Source organism: Orycteropus afer, unplaced genomic scaffold (genome assembly GCF_000298275.1).
Source record: "Orycteropus afer afer isolate SDZICR_OR568_19922 unplaced genomic scaffold, OryAfe1.0 scaffold00083, whole genome shotgun sequence".
Lineage (NCBI taxonomy): Eukaryota > Metazoa > Chordata > Mammalia > Tubulidentata > Orycteropodidae > Orycteropus > Orycteropus afer.
The window spans coordinates 3590860-3605910 of record NW_006921670.1 but is presented as its reverse complement, the minus strand read 5'-3'; the positions used below and the strand labels follow the sequence as shown (position 1 = coordinate 3605910).

Below are 15051 nucleotides of genomic sequence, written 5' to 3'. Positions count from 1 at the left end.
AAAAGGCTGGTGGTTCAAACCCACCAGCCACTCCTCAGAAGGAAGGTTGGGCAATCTACTTCCATACAGATACCACCTCGGTAACCCAAGGAGGGGTCACTATGAGTCGGGTCCGACTCAATGGCAGTGAGTTTGGTCCTGGTTTTTGAAGATGTTTTACTTTAAAACCAGAAGGAAAAAAAGAAATTTAGCTTGAAGAGATTGTTTTAATATGTACTGCAGTAAAACTTGTGAAAACTGGAAACTATGTAACATGTCAGAGAAGGAAAAGGCAAATACTTTCCACTCAGAGGATGGACAAGGGCTAAGACTGCACCCTGTGGAAGGCAGAAAACTCACGAGATGCAGAAAACAAGGTCCCGTGCCTGTAGGTTCCCACTGTATTGTTTCATCTTTATACCAACATAGAATTTTAAATATTTTTACGGAAGAAGCGGCTCATGAAATTCACAATGCGTCCTTGCCCCATACCCTGGGCCACCCACCTTCTTGCTCTGGGGTAGGGGGATGCTCGGAGCTCCTGCACTAGGGGCAGGGATGGCTTCCACAGATAGGGAGGCACTGCGGGGCTGGGTTTTGAAGGATGAGGTGTTCCCACTCACCCTGTGTGCCGGCTAGCCAGGAGAGTTGTGCAGGGACTGAGACACAGGACGGGGTCTTACCCAGCACTTCACGGTGGGCGTGCAGTCTGGCTCCAGGAGGGTGTGGAGTGGGGGCTGGGTGGGCAGAGGTGAGGGGCTGGTAGGGCGCCCACAGCACAGTCAGCAAACGCTTCCTTCCGGCACCTGACGTGCCTGCCAGCTTCAAACCTCCTCCCGAGCTGTGGTCCAAGGCCTGGGAGCTTCAGCTTTGTATCATTTCCCAGGCCCTGCTGCAGCTCAGCCCGAGGGGTCGGGACCTCTTGAAAGGACTGGCGCCAACTTCCCTCCTCAAAGCCTGACTTTCCTCCCAGCCCTTCCTATCTGCCCCGTCAGTGGAGGCCCCACGCTCCCTGCTAAAAGCTTTCCCTGTCTTGCCCGGCTGAGGTTGGCTTGACCTCCAGGCCACCCCTCCTCTACTGCCACCAACCTCCCAGGTCTGTACCCATGCCCTTCCTTCAGCTTGGAGTTCCCTGACCTTGTCGCCTCACCCGGCTGACTCCTACTTGTCATTCAAGGTGCAACCCCAGCCTTGCCTTCTCAAGGTAGCCTTCCAGGAGCACCCCCCCCCCCAGTCTCCGTCAGTGGCAACCCCCAGGCAGAACTCCTCCAGAGTGGGACCATGGCTGTGTGTTTTTTTCCAGCATATAAAGTCTCCATGAAGGTGCTATGAATTGGGGTGGTGAGGTTAAGGGCGGAGCAGGGCAGGGGAGCCCGTGGGCAGGATCCCGTTCAGTCTGCATACATTCACACATTAGACCCCTGCTGTATGCCTGACCCTGTGCCTTGGCACACACGTGAACAGAAATAACACACCCCGCCCCGGAGTCCCTGTGTCTGATGGGGAGAAGCGAACCATGAGTTTTCTGGAACACGTTCTAGGGGCGCTGAGGGCATCTGCCCAGAGTGCTGGGAGCAAGGAGGGGAAGTAGTCAAAACAGGATTCAAAGAGGAGATGATGTCCAGGGCTCGGTCTGCAATGACAGACTGGTATCAGCCAGTGGGTGAGGGGTGTGAAATGGAGAAGCCAGCGAGTGAGGCTTGGGAGGTGAGAAACCAGGCAGCCTGGGTGGGTGGGAGGAGTGGGGTGTGGAGAGGGAAGAGTCACCGCAGCTGGGGGGCTGCTCCCATGGACTTGGGGTCCAGAGGGCTTTAGCAGGGAGTAGAGGGTGGGCTGTAGGAGCTCTGGTAGTGTAGTGCCTAAGGCACTTGACTGCTAACCAGAAGGCTGGCGGTTCAAACCCACCAGCCCCTCCTTGGAAGGAAGGTTGGGCACTCTACTTCCGTAGTGATATCGCCTCGGAAACCCAAGGAGGGGTTGCTATGAGTCGGGTCCGACTCGACGGCAGTGAGTTTGATTTGGTTTGGAGCACTTCTGAGGACACCCAGGAGTGTGTACAGCTGAAGGGTCCAGGAAAGATGAGGTAGTCCCCGGTCTCTGAGGGGGTACTGGGTGGATGTGGTGCCCTCAGCTGGGGGCCCAGGAAGGCAGTGCAGACCCAGGTCTGGGGCAGGTGCATGGCAAGGTCTGCTTGGAACCAGGTGGATTTCAGGTACCTGCGGGCCAACCACGTGGAGAGGCTTAGGTCGTTGTGGCTTGGGTGTGAACAGAGACCTGGGGGCACTGAGCACTTCTGGGGAGCTCTGGTGATGCAGTGCCTAAGGCATCTGACTGCTAACCAGAAGGCTGGCTGTTCAAACCCACCAGCCCCTCCTTGGAAGGAAGGTTGGGCACTCTACTTCCGTAGTGATATCGCCTCGGAAACCCAAGGAGGGGTCGCTATGAGTCGGGTCCGACTCGATGGCAGTGAGTTTGGTTTGGTTTGGAGCACTTCTGAGGACACCCAGGAGTGTGTACAGCTGAAGGGAAAGAATAGCTGAGAGGAGCCAGCCCCAGCAAGGGCCTCCTTGAGAAGGTGGTGGTGAGAGAGGAGGCGGCCCGAGTGTGTGTGTGTGTGTGTGTGTGTGAAGCCAGACAAGAACAAGGGGTCTGGAGTAGACGGCCAAGCATCCTCCCACCCCCGTGTAGCCCCCTTGCACTGTGGGGCTGCTGCTCCCCCCCATGTAGACCAACCAGGGGCCGGCCATAGGCTCCAGCTCCCATGCTCCCACGTGTCAGATACTCCACAGGGTTTCCAATGGCTGATTCCTCAGAAGTAAATCACCAGGCCTTTCATCCAAGGTGTCTGGGGGTGGACTCGAACCACCAACCTTTCTGTTAGCAGCGGAGTGTTTCACCACTTGCACTACCCACGGATACCACCCACGCCGGAGTGCAGTCTTTCTCCATCCTTGAATCTGGGCTTGAATTAGGCAATAGGATGCAATGGAAGTGACATCATATAGCTTTGAGGCCAGACCTCAGAGAGGCCTCTCAGGGGCGTCATCAAGGAGGTGCAGGAGCGCAAACCACACCGGCTGACAGTCAGAGGGAATGACACCAAAATGACTGTCTATAAAATGTGTGTGCGTTTCAGCAGGAATTTGTTATCTTTAACAAAAATATTACTGTAGTTATGACAAAGGAGCACTGGTGGCGTAGTCCCTAAGGCACCTGCTAACCAGAAGGTTGGTGGTTCAAACCCACCAGCCACTCTGCGGAAGGAAAACCGGGCAATGTACTTCTGCAAAGATTCACCGCCTCCGAAACCCAATGGGGGTCACTATGACTTGGAATCAACTCGGTGGCAGCTTGGAGTTTTTTGTTTATAACATTTTTCGTAAGCCCAACTTACATGTATCTGTATAGCCACAAGGCTGAAACTCAATGTTAATTTACTTTTTGAACCTCCTAATGCTGTCAGTCCACGGTACATTCAATGTTCTCTGCCAGCACCATGATCAGAATGCATCAGTTCTTCTTATCTTCCTTTTGCACTGTGCAGCTCTTGCATGCATGCAGGGCGACTGGAAAGAACATGGTTTGGGTCACGTGCACTTAAAAAAAAAGCCAAAGTGACATCTTTGCTTCTTATCAGACATGTTGTTTGTTGTTGTTATGTGCCATCGAATCGGACCCGACTCATAGCGACCCCTCCTTGGGTTTCCGAGGCAGTATCACTACGGAAGTAGATTGCCCCATCTTCCTTCTGAGGAGTGGCTGGTGGACATAAGGGATCTTATTAAGAGATGGGCCACATCCTTGTTTTACAGATGAAGAAATGGGCTCAGCACGGTCAAGTAACATGCCCAAGGTCACACAGCCATTCAACATGTATTGGAGGGGCTGATCTTGGAACTGGGACGCAGGAGCAGACATGTTAGTGGGTGAGAGACAGACAAGCACACAGGTGAAACGACCAGGAAATGCTACACAGCGAGACTATGAAGGAAATAAAGCAGAGTGTGGCTGGCAAGGCTGCGGTCTCCGCACGTCTCTCGGCAGGCTATACCTGCTGTTGAAGCCTGAGTGACAGATGTGCTGGTCAGAGCTGTCACCATTACCCAATGAGAGTGATGCTTCAAGTCACGTGGTTTCGTCTACCCCACGCTGTGAACAAGAGTGTTTAAGTTGTCAGATGTTCTGGTGTTTTAGGTACAATATTGTGGTAATTAGTAAGATGGGGCAATCTACTTCCGTAGTGATATTGCCTCGGAAACCCAAGCAGGAGTCGCTATGAGTCGGGTCCGACTAGACTGGCACATAACAACAACAGTTATTTGTTAGCCTTTATCTTGATCTCTTCTGAGGATGAGGTAGTAATTAAAGGGAAAGGAGAAAAGTTTAAAAGGCATCTGCAGCTTCCACCTTTGCCTTCCTTGGCGGCTGCCCTGAGGCCCATGTCGGGACACTGGTCCAGCTGCTAGGGGACAAGGGGCCCAGGGAACAACCTCTCTCACACGCTGGTGCTGGCCTCCCGAGATGCCCAGCGGGTTCGTCCAGCGTGGAGGCCTGGGGGAGGTGGGGGACTCCAGAGCCGGGGGAGGGGAGTGAGTGAGTGCAGGTGACTCCAACACAGCAAGTGCTGGCAGGCAGGAGGTTGGAGCCTGGGATCCTGGAAGGCTCTTGAGCCCAGTAGTGCCTGGACCACAGATGGCTTTGCTCAAATGACCAGGACAGGAGCTCAGTCACAGAGTTGGGAGACCAGACCTGGGTACCCTGGAGCCAGCCCTAGCCCACCCCATGACCCCTGTGAACTAGGGCAAGAGTGGCCGAGTTAGACACTGGCCCACCCGGCCTGGCTCCTCTGCCGTGCTGGGGGTTCTCCACAGGCAGGATTGGCAGTCCACGGGCCAGTGGCAGTGTTGCTCAGAGCCGGCACGGTGTTGCCAGGCATAGTGTGTCCTCCAGGAGGCTGCCTGTGCTCTGGGCCAACATCACCTCGACGTGGGAACAAAGCACAAGCTCACATGAGCCCGTCAGGATCGTTAGTGATCCCCGTCCTCGTCTGGTTTCAAACCAGGGGCCCCAGGGGGATCATGGAAGACGACCTTGTGGGAGGGAGTGTCAGGAGCTGGGTGGTGGTCTCATCCAGGCTTTGGCTGAGAGGAGGCCCACACCCACCCACCCTCCCTGTGCCCAGCAGGAGCACTGCCCACCCATCAGGGCTGAACCCTTCACTAGCTCATGAGTGTGTACTGGAGAGGGGGTTCTCAGCCAAGGCTCCTGTAACCTCCCCTGCCTCAGCGTCCACGGCTGCAGGGCAGGTGTAAATCTTGCCCCTGGGTTATGGTAACTGACACGTGGTTGTCACTGGTTGCTGTCCACTGGCTCTGACTCCTGGCGGCCTCGCGTGTGACAGACTGAAATGCTGCCCGGTCCTGCGCCATTTTCACCATAGTTGCTGTGTGGAGCCCACTGCTGCCCTCGTCGTGTCAATCCACCTCGACAAGCTCACCGTGCTCCCGCTGCCCCCACTGAGCGCGACGGTCTTCTCTAGCAATGGGTCTTTCCTGATGACAGGTCCGAACTCTCGCTATACTCACTTCTCAGGAGCACTCTGGTCGTATTCCTTCTAAGACTGCTATCTGTTCTTCTGGCAGCCAGTCCATGGTACAGTCAGTGTTCTCTGCCAGCACATGATCGGAACACACCGCCCAGCTTTCGCATGCATATGGGGTGACTGGACAGAACATGGCTTGGGTCAGGCACACTTAAAAAGAGCAAAGTGACATCTTCGATTTTTATCAGACAGAGCAGGCGATCTTATTGATAAAAAGGTGTGCCACATCCTTGTTTTACAGATGAAGAAACAGGCTGAGCATGGGCAAGTAATGTGCCCAAGGTCACACAGCTACTCAGTCATTCAACATATATTTGAAGGGTTGATTTTGGAGCTGGGGGCACTGGAGTGGACATGTTAGTGGGTGAGAGACAGACAACCACACGAGTGAATGAGCACACAATACTACACATTGAGACTCTATAAAGGAAATAAAGCAGAGAGTGTGGCTGGCAGGCTGGGGTCCTGGGCAGGTCTCTCGCAGGAGATAATCTGCCGTGAAACCCGAGTCACAGGAGGGATGCAGCCACGCAGAGAAGACGCCGGTCCTTTCCCCACGTGAGCTGCTCCGGGGTCAGAACACCCCAAGGATAGGCTGCTCTGGGGCTCAGCCCTGCAGCCAGCTCAGAGGGAGCTAGAGGACCAGACAGGAGCACTGGAAACCCATGTGACCGGCTCCCGTGGGGACTGGTCCCAGGATGCAGCTGGACACCCTTCCCACCTCTGCCCTGCCCGGTCTGGTCTGACCCAGGCCAGGGCCTCAGCCAAGCCTGTGCCCAAGTCCAGTCCCAGGAGGCCAGGTGTCCTAGGGGTCAGCAGGGAGGGAACCTGAGTGCCTTCCTCCGAAGCTGTGGGTAGTGGTGAAAACAGGGAGGGGCCCCCACCCGGCCGTCAGATACCTCCAGGGCAAAGGACTCAGGGGGGGCAGTGACTCACCCAGGGCCACAGCTTTGCCTGGAGGTGTAGGCTTGTTTCCTGCTGCCCTGACTCTTGGCCCCATTCGGGTCCTAAAGGACTCTCAAGCTTTCCCCCTTTCTGCTCCACTAAAGGGAACCAGGGGCTGCTATAGTGTTCTCACCACACTGGCCCACAGAAGGCAGACTCAAGCAGAGCTAAATGTCACCAAGGCTGAGGACAGGACACAAGGCCCATAAGACAGTGCCCTGTGGTAGTTAAGTTTGTGTGTCAACTTGGCTGGGCCTGGTTGAGTGGCTGGGTAGCTGGGTATAGTATTCCCCATGATGAGACTGACAATCAACTCCATGGCGGAATCTAGCATGAGCAGTCGAGTAGCTGCCTTAGGGATGTGGTCTTCTCCCTGTATACAAGCAGCAGCCTTGGGAAAGGTCTCCAGCTTATGGCACGCTTGAACCTTGCATGTAGCTGTGTCATTCAGCAGCCTGCCATGCTCTGCGGGACTTTTAATGGACTTGAATTAATGGCCTACTGTGTGGTTTGGGAACACTGGCACTGTGCCTTTTTACTTGTCAACGATGGGCTTCTCAGTCTCACCAGCCAGCAGCTGTCTGAGTGAAGAAAAGCCTCTAGTTCCAGTGGGCCAGGAGCAGGAGGCAGAGCTGAAGCCCAAGTTCGAGGGGCTTTCACCCAGCTCCTAGAGCTTGGCACTTTGAACTTGGACTTAAAGCCTCCAAACTGTAAGAGAATAAACTCCTGTTTGTTCAAGCGTCCCACTGGTGGTATATTCCGGTCAGAGTGGCACTGGGTAACCAGAACATGCCCCTCCACACATACCTGGGACAAAGCAGGTGACCACCTGTGACCCGGACTACACCTGAAATCTCCGAGCTATCACTCAGTTACAGGGTGGGCTGGAGTGAAGGCTCTGGACGTGCTCAGGGCCAGCAGTCCCACGCCAGGCCTCTGAGGACACAGGGGCCACACGGGTGCTGAAAAGAAGCACTGCGGGGGAGCTCGCTGGCCAAGGGCAGCGCCCGGGTGCCAGCGACCGCGGCACCGGGGAGCAGGGTCTGCCTGTGGCACTGTTTCCGTTTGAGCAGTGGATGCTCGCTGGAGGGATGCGTTTGTGCGTCAAGCAAGCAGGAAGAGGCACTCGGTGGACCAGCGTTTAGAGAATACTCTTTACCAGAATGAAACCACAATGAAGGGAACACTCAACAAGCGTCCTCCCCCGGCGACAGGGCCAGGGCTCTTCCCCGGGAGCTGCGACCCCGCACGCACTCACGGGGCTGGTGGGTGGCAAGTGGGGGTGCTGAGCCCCGCCTTGCCCACCAGGGCCGGGAGGAGGGAAAGCTCCCCTCTCCATAATCAGCTGGGCCTGGCTCCAACTCCTGGCTCTGCTCCACCCCAGCCTGGTGACCCGGTATCGTAGCCTCTGAGAGCCACCCCACCCCCACCTAGATGATGAGAGGCTCCTCTATGCCCCCAGCCAGCAGCACCATGGAATGACACCTAACACCACCGTGGAGTCTTCCTGGACTGCACTGAAAGTGACCAACACCATCACCATCACCATGCTCGTCGGGACGGGACGGGTCTTGGAGAACTCCCTTTGCCCCAAGCCCTTGTGGCTGAGACTTTCAACAGGACCACCTGCAGAACAGGGACGCCTGGGGCGGAGGGCGGAGAGGGGTCCCGGACTCTGCCAGATGCAGTTTTCCCCCTGCCTGCTCGGTGGTCTCCCTAGGCATCCCACCTCCCCCGTCGTGCGTGGCTGCAGTGCTGGGTCCTGAGGCGGTCTCTCTAGGTGCCCCACCTCCCGCTGGTACTGCCGCAGGGGCTGGGACTGCCTTTCCCTGTGAGACCCAGCCACTGGAGGCCGCCCGGCCACCGGCCAGGCCCCAGGGAGCTTGGTCTGGGGCGTGGTGGCACAGGGGCAGGGGAGGGCCAGCCTCCTTCCCCCTCTGAAAGGGGGCCTCCAGGCAGAGATCACGCAGGATGAGCCCCCCAGGGCCTGGCTGAGCGGGTGCGCCCCTAAGTGGCTGGGAAAATAGGCCCTGACCCAGGTCCTGGGTCTGCCACGGGGCCGGGGTGCCTCAGGAGCCGTCTCCCATCAGGACACCCCTGCACAGAGCTCCTCTGCCGCCCCTAGTCTGGCCCATCACCTCCTGCTGGGATCGGGTGCCAGAAGGAAGTGGACAGGATGGGTGTCTTAGGTACTCCCGGCCTGTGGCCGCCCAGTGCTCCTAAGGAAGCAGGAGGCGCGACCGGCCTGGCCGGGGCCGCCCCACCTCCTGCCCCAGCTTGGTGTGGGGCAGGTCCCTCTCCTGAGCCCCACCTCGGGGAAGCTTAGGCCCGCCACCCACTCTTCTGAGGGCTCCAGGAACCATTAGTGCTCCCCAGGCCAGTCCCTGTCGGTCTTTCCACCTGCCCCCGCCCCCTGCTGCCACCCCAGGCCCCCCCCCCATGCTTCCAGGTTGACTGCTGAAAACCCGGGGACGGGGGCGGCTGTGACGTGCAGGTGCCAGCCCAGGATTCACCCTGGATTGGGGGCACGAGGCTGAGTGCCGGCGATGGGGTGAGGAGGGGGCCCAGCCCCAGGCCACTCCCAGGCAGTTGGGGGCTTGAGAAGGCAGCGCCCCCGAACCTGTAGCAGGTGGGGTCAAGGAGAGTCCCTGTGCAGTGGGGGCTCTGGGTCTGCTTGGGTGGAAGCAACCACTGGCGGGGCTCGTGGCCGGTGCAGTGGCGACCCTGTGCCCCTCCTGGGAGGAATGATGATGGTCCGGCTGGGGCGGCCCTGAGCGGAGGCCGGCCTCCCCCTCCCGTCGACTGGCAAGGTTCATACAGCGGGTCGTTGGCACTCCAGCCTCCGCACACTCTCCTCCACGCTCAGAGCTGTGGGGTCGCCGTCCAGGGCAGCCTGAGACTGGGGCCCCGATGACAGAAACAAGTATCACTGCTGTTGTTGGTGTTGTGTACCGTGGAGTACCAGGGAAGCCAAAAGCCCTCCTGCCCCAGAGCCTCCCGGGGAAGGCTGCACGCTGTGGCCAGAGCTACGGCGCCGTCATCACGCTCTGCTCGCCGTGGTCCACACTCCAGAGGCGGTAAAACTCAGCGAAGTCCACGTAGGGCTCAACACGGCCGTCCTCGCCTGGCGGGAGCGAGTGGGCCGGCCGGGAGCGGAAGAGGCCGCCGTCGGAGCTGGAGCTGCTGCTCTGGGTGTGCGTGGTGGTGGACTGCAGGGTCAGGGTTGGGCTCTGGCTGCGGGGACCAGGGGGCGGAGTCAGCTGCTGAGCCAAGGCTTCCCCAAGCCCCTCTGTGACCCAGCCCCTGTGACCACAGGTGACCACAACGCTGACCGCAGGAGCTGGCCTGCCCAGATGTTCTTAAGGGCAGAACGAAGGTCAAAGGTACTGTTGACAAGCTGGGCACACGCAGCTGCTGATGAACTGAAAGGAAAGCTCGGCGCGCTCACCTCGGCGGGAGCTGCTCAAGCCTGGGGACATTTCATCGCCACAGGAAGCTCTACAGACCGGAAGCTCCACGGACAGGAAGCGGGGCCCCCCCCCGAGCTAAAGGCCACCATTCCGGTCCATTCCAACCCAAACCCGCCTTGTCAAGGAGGGCAAGGTCACCTCTCCCAGAGACCTTCCTTCGCCCCTGCCCTCATTCTGGTCTCCACACCTGTCCCAGGGTGGTAACAATTGAATTGCCCTCTGCTAACCCAGCACCTGGGAGCTCTGGTAGCATAGTGCCTAAGGCACTTGACTGCTAACCAGAAGGCTGGCGGTTCAAACCCACCAGCCACTCCTCGGAAGGAAGATGGGGCAAGTGATACTGCCTCGGAAACCCAAGGAGGGGTCGCTATGAGTCAGGTCCGACTCGACAGCAAATAACAAGAACAACCCAGCACCTAGCACAGGGCTCAGCTCCTGTGAGGCAAACGCTCTATTGCTAGATAGGGTTGGGGGGAAGCTGTTCAGGGCCCAGGCGGCAGAGCCGGCTGGCCGGCCTCCCTGCCTCTGACCGCAGCTATGGACCTTTGCCTTTGTGGACACAGCTGGTGTTTTCCTCTGGGCAGCCCTGTAGGGTTGAGAGGCTACTTCATTGTGCTCGAGGTGCCCGTGACCCTCAGCTGCCCAGCCGACCCCTCAGCCCAAGGCAGCCAGAGCAGCAGCCAACACAACCATGGGGGCAGGGAGACAGGAAGGCCCCCTGGCGATGCTGAGGAAAACACGGCCACTCCCTCCCCGACGGGGCTTCCGATTGGCTGCATCCTGCCCGGGCTCCATCCTCGGAGGGGGCTGGGTGTGGCATCTCTATTATTCCGTGCAGGCCCGGAATGCAGAAACCAGACTCCACCCCCTGGCCTGGGGTGGGGGTGGGGGGCACACATTCCACCCAAGGGAGGGGCGGGGGACTCCAGGGCTGCCAGGCAGGTCTGCAGCTGGAGGGGGCCTGCCTGTCCCAGCCACGCTCCAGACCCCCTGCTGCCTCCCCGCCCAAAGCCAAAGCCTTAAACTAAGAACTCTTGTCTAAGCAGGGAATTTCAGAGCCAAACGGGATGTTTTAGTCGGAAAGCCCTGACTCCGAAAAGCCAGGACAAGCCCAGACAATGTCCCTCAAGCGAGGTCGCCATGGGGCAGACCTCCTAAGCACACACTCCCAAATGCAGGGAGAAACAAAACAAGGGGGCCTTCCCACTAAACGAACAGTCACCAGGAGCCACGGGGCAGCTGTACTGTAAGGCAGGGCTGCGTACCATGAGTCAGAAATGACCCCCAGCACAGCAGGCCCGTCGGGGAGTCCAAGCGGTTCGCTGGTTAAGCTTGGCCGCTACGAGAAGTTTGGTGTTCCAACCCACTCGGCTCCACGAGCAGACCTGCTGATCCCTTAGCTGATCCCCTAAAGACAACAGCTTAGAAACCCTCCGTGGCAGTGATGTGGGGCTGCTACGAGTCCACGCGGACTCCACCGCACCCAACAACTGGCCCAGTGACCTTCATCTGCCCCCCAGTCCCCACCCCACCCCAGGGCCGGCTTCCTGAGCTGCTGGAACCAGCAGTGCTGCCTCCTCTCTCTGCGGACCTCCCTCACTAAGAATGGAGGGTGGCAACTCGAGGTGCCAGACCCCAGGGCTCCCGTTGAGGTTTCTCAGCCACAGGGCCCTTGATGCCACTTCTGTCCAGGCGCCAAGAGCTGTCTGTCCCCGGGGACACAGGAAGCAGGCCTGAGAGGCCAGAGCAGGTGGGGCTTACTTGGTGAGCGTGGGCGTGGCCTCATCCAGGGTGGATGCGCTGTGGGCCCCATTGACCATCTGGCCCTGAGAAGGCATGACGAGGGACAGCGTCACACTGGTCTTGCTGGTGCTCTGAGCGCTGGAGTAGGGCACGGACACGGGGCACACGCGGCCTCCTGCAACTCCAGGAGAGAGGACGGGGTAGGCACCAGGCACACCGGGACCAGGGCTGCGCCAGGGCCTGCCTCGCTCCCCTGGCCCGAGCTTGGCTCTCTGCCCATTGGGACTTTTCAGGAGGATCCTTGCTGGAAATTTCCAGGCCAGGCAGCAGTCTCCTTCCCCTGGTGCTCAGAGCAGTGACTGACTCAAGGGCATGAGTGGCTCACGGAAGGGCCACTGCCCAGCCTCCCTTGGGGCCTTTAGTCCAGCGAGCACGTACGCCTGCTCCTGGCTGAGTTGACCCAATGTAAACAGGGTAACAACAAGGCAGAGAAGCTCCAGCACGCCGGGGTCTGGGGAAGAACCAGCCGCGCGCAGACACTCGTGTGCTCAGGTTTGCTTAAGACGAGAGAGGCAGCCTGAGGAACGGGAGGTGGCCCAGGTGGTGCCGGGAGGGAGGACCATCACCTCTCTCTGTGAGCAACTAGGTTTTAGAATAAAAAGGAAGTAAGTAAACCTCTCACCTCCTTTTCCCACTGTGGCCCAGGGACAGAGCCCCCTAGGCTGTGGGGCCTGACCACCTGTCCAGAGGCCTAACCCCGTCCAGGTCGCCTTGTGTAATGTGGGGGAACCAGCCTAGCTCAGGGCTGCTGAGGACCAGGCACTGAGAAGGCCCTCGGCCGGGGCCCACCCCGCTGTGTGGCCAGTGGTTCCTGATGTGCTCAGGTGGGTCGGTGTCAGGGTAGGTGGCAGCCTCATTGTACAGACAGAAAACGCAGCTCAGAGGGGCTGACAGTCTGAGCAGGGACTGGAACCACTCACCCCCAGTCCTCCCAGCCCCACCCTGGCCCAGGCATGGAAGACCAGTGCCTCCACCACTTGGTGCCTGCAGCCTGGTGGAGTCCCCTGGTGGCTACCTGCCCCAGCACGCGTACCTGGGGACGGGGTCGGTGCGGACTGGCTCATTTCGCCCAGCGGGTAGCCAAAGTTCCTCACCAGCAGGGTCATGTCCTCATGCCGCGGGCAGAACTTGGCGCGCTCCCCACCGCTGGCAAAGGTGTCGCCATGGATGCGCTTCACGCGGTCTACCACGGCCTGGGCCACAGCGTCCAGGGAAGTCTGCTTGGCAAACTCGGTGTCAATCATTGCCGCAATCTCCTGGGGGAGGCGGGACAGCAGATGCCCAGTGAGGTCAGGGTGGCCAGGGGGCCTCGGCTGCATTCCAGAGCCCTCGACAGGATACTGAGGGCTCACAGGTCAAGCAGGTGAAGGAAGTCCTGCCAGCCAAGCCTGCAACCTGAGCTTTTCAAGGTAATCAGGATCATTTTTCTGGAACTTTCTCATTAGAAAAGTTGTGTGACACAGTGAACTCTCTGAATGTTGGCTTCCTCGTCTCTAAAATGGGGATAATACCCACCTGACTGGGTTAGTAAGAGGATTAAACAACACAATGGACAGGAAAGTGCTTTGTGCACTGAAAGGCCAAGTATAAATTATCCTTAGTGTTAAGCTTCTGTCCTGGAACAAACTTACTGTAGATTCTATGTGCCAAGCGTTTTGTCAGGAGCTGGGGATACGAGAATGAACGAAGACAGGTTCCTACCCTCAGAGAAGTGCCCCGCCCAGTATATTGTAGACCTTAGTAGAAGCCACTAGATGATTCCATCATGAAGGTTCCCTTTCCCCATAAAGTCACAATGATGAAAAGCACAAACACAAAACCCTCTCTCCATGACGCTAAGGACAGTCTGGGGGGCGGCAGGAGGGCGGGGGCAGGTGACAGGAAACCACCTCGACTCTGTTCTGGGAGTGGTGCTCCGCTCAGTGCCATCGCTAACCAGCCACGTCCCCCAGGCAAGGCCCTGAACTCTGGGCCCAGGCGCCTAACTCTACATGGCCATGAGCCCTTGCCTTCACGTGACAAGGCTACCTCAGAGAATGAAGGAACAAGAAAAGAAGTCTGAACACAGGTCAGAGGACAGTGAGGCACACAAGGCTTCTTTCTCACAATGTGTCATCAAAAAGGACACACCAGAAAAGGATCTCTTCCTTCAAGAACTACAGAGAGGAGGGCTGAGCCCCTCCCCCGTCAGGCTTTAGTGCCGTGTCAGACGCACACGCTCAGACACGCTCAGACCCGGCCGAGGACCTTCCTCTGTCACCCCCCTCCCCACGACCCCGCCAAGGCAGATGCTGGTGGCCTCATCTGAGAAATGGGGACAAATGGGAAGCTCTCTGCAGCTCACGGAGGAGAATGCCCGTCCTGAGGCCCCTGGCCTGGAAGTGGTGCAGCCAGGGCTCGTAGACTCTCACCCCTACTCAGCCTTGTAGGCAGCCTTCCTGACTCTCCTCTTGGGCTCAGGAGCCTTCTTGGGTGGTCCCCAGAGCAGTGCTGGGCCCACGGAAAGTCTCCACCACCTCACCTCCCTTCCAGCCCTGGTTCCAAGCCTGGCGCTGATTCAAGCCCAGAACACATGAAGCTGTTTGGGAGGATGAGTGTGGGGAGCGCACGCCAGCTTTGAACTCAGCACTTGAGGATCCCTGAGCCCCGAGGCCTCCTGAGTGGAGCAGGAGGCCAGGTCCCCAGGGCCACTGCCTGCAGGCTGGCAGGCCCAGCTCACCTGGTTGGCCTGCCCAGGCCCATGGGCTGCCTCCAGGGCCTTGTAGAGCCCCTCGGACATCAGTACCAGGAAGCCAGTCACCCCGTCCAGTGGCTGCCCACCGTGGATCTCGGGCTCCGCGATGATCGGTTTGGACTTGGCGGCACTATGGGAAGAGAGTGGAGGGGAGGACTCTGCTTGGGATGGCCCTGGGTGGACTCGTTCTGCTGAGGGGAAGACCACCTAACGTCAGGTAAGACACACGACCTGGCAAGTAGAAGAGAAAGCAACCCAAGAGGAAACCAGACACACGTCCCGAGGGCAGCTTCTACAGTGGAGCTCAGAGGACCAGACAAGCTGACGGAGTGGTGGGCTCAGGACAGCAAATGTGACATGCCCATCACGGCCAGTTCTCTATCTCCTGTCTGCAGAGCCCATGCAGGGGTAGGGGGTGTAGGGAAACAGCAGGACAAAGGGATTAAATCCTAAAAGCCCACTCCTCTTACTATCACCTGATCTCCTCCCAAACAGGTGTCCAAGCCAAGCGAGACCCC

General features: G+C 58.5%; 1 protein-coding gene across 1 annotated transcript in view; it reads right to left on the bottom strand.

The window, feature by feature from the left end:
- Positions 1–9552: 9552 nt before the first annotated feature.
- TAB1 (TGF-beta activated kinase 1 (MAP3K7) binding protein 1) overlaps positions 9553–15051 on the bottom strand; it is a 13563-nt gene continuing 8064 nt past the window's right edge. Inside the window, exons 8-11 of the mRNA XM_042781064.1 lie at positions 14519–14663; positions 12833–13055; positions 11758–11914; positions 9553–9760 (exon numbers count right to left, since the gene is read on the bottom strand). Coding sequence (XP_042636998.1) covers positions 9553–9760; positions 11758–11914; positions 12833–13055; positions 14519–14663 — 733 coding nt within the window. The remainder of the gene's footprint in view (positions 9761–11757; positions 11915–12832; positions 13056–14518; positions 14664–15051) is intronic.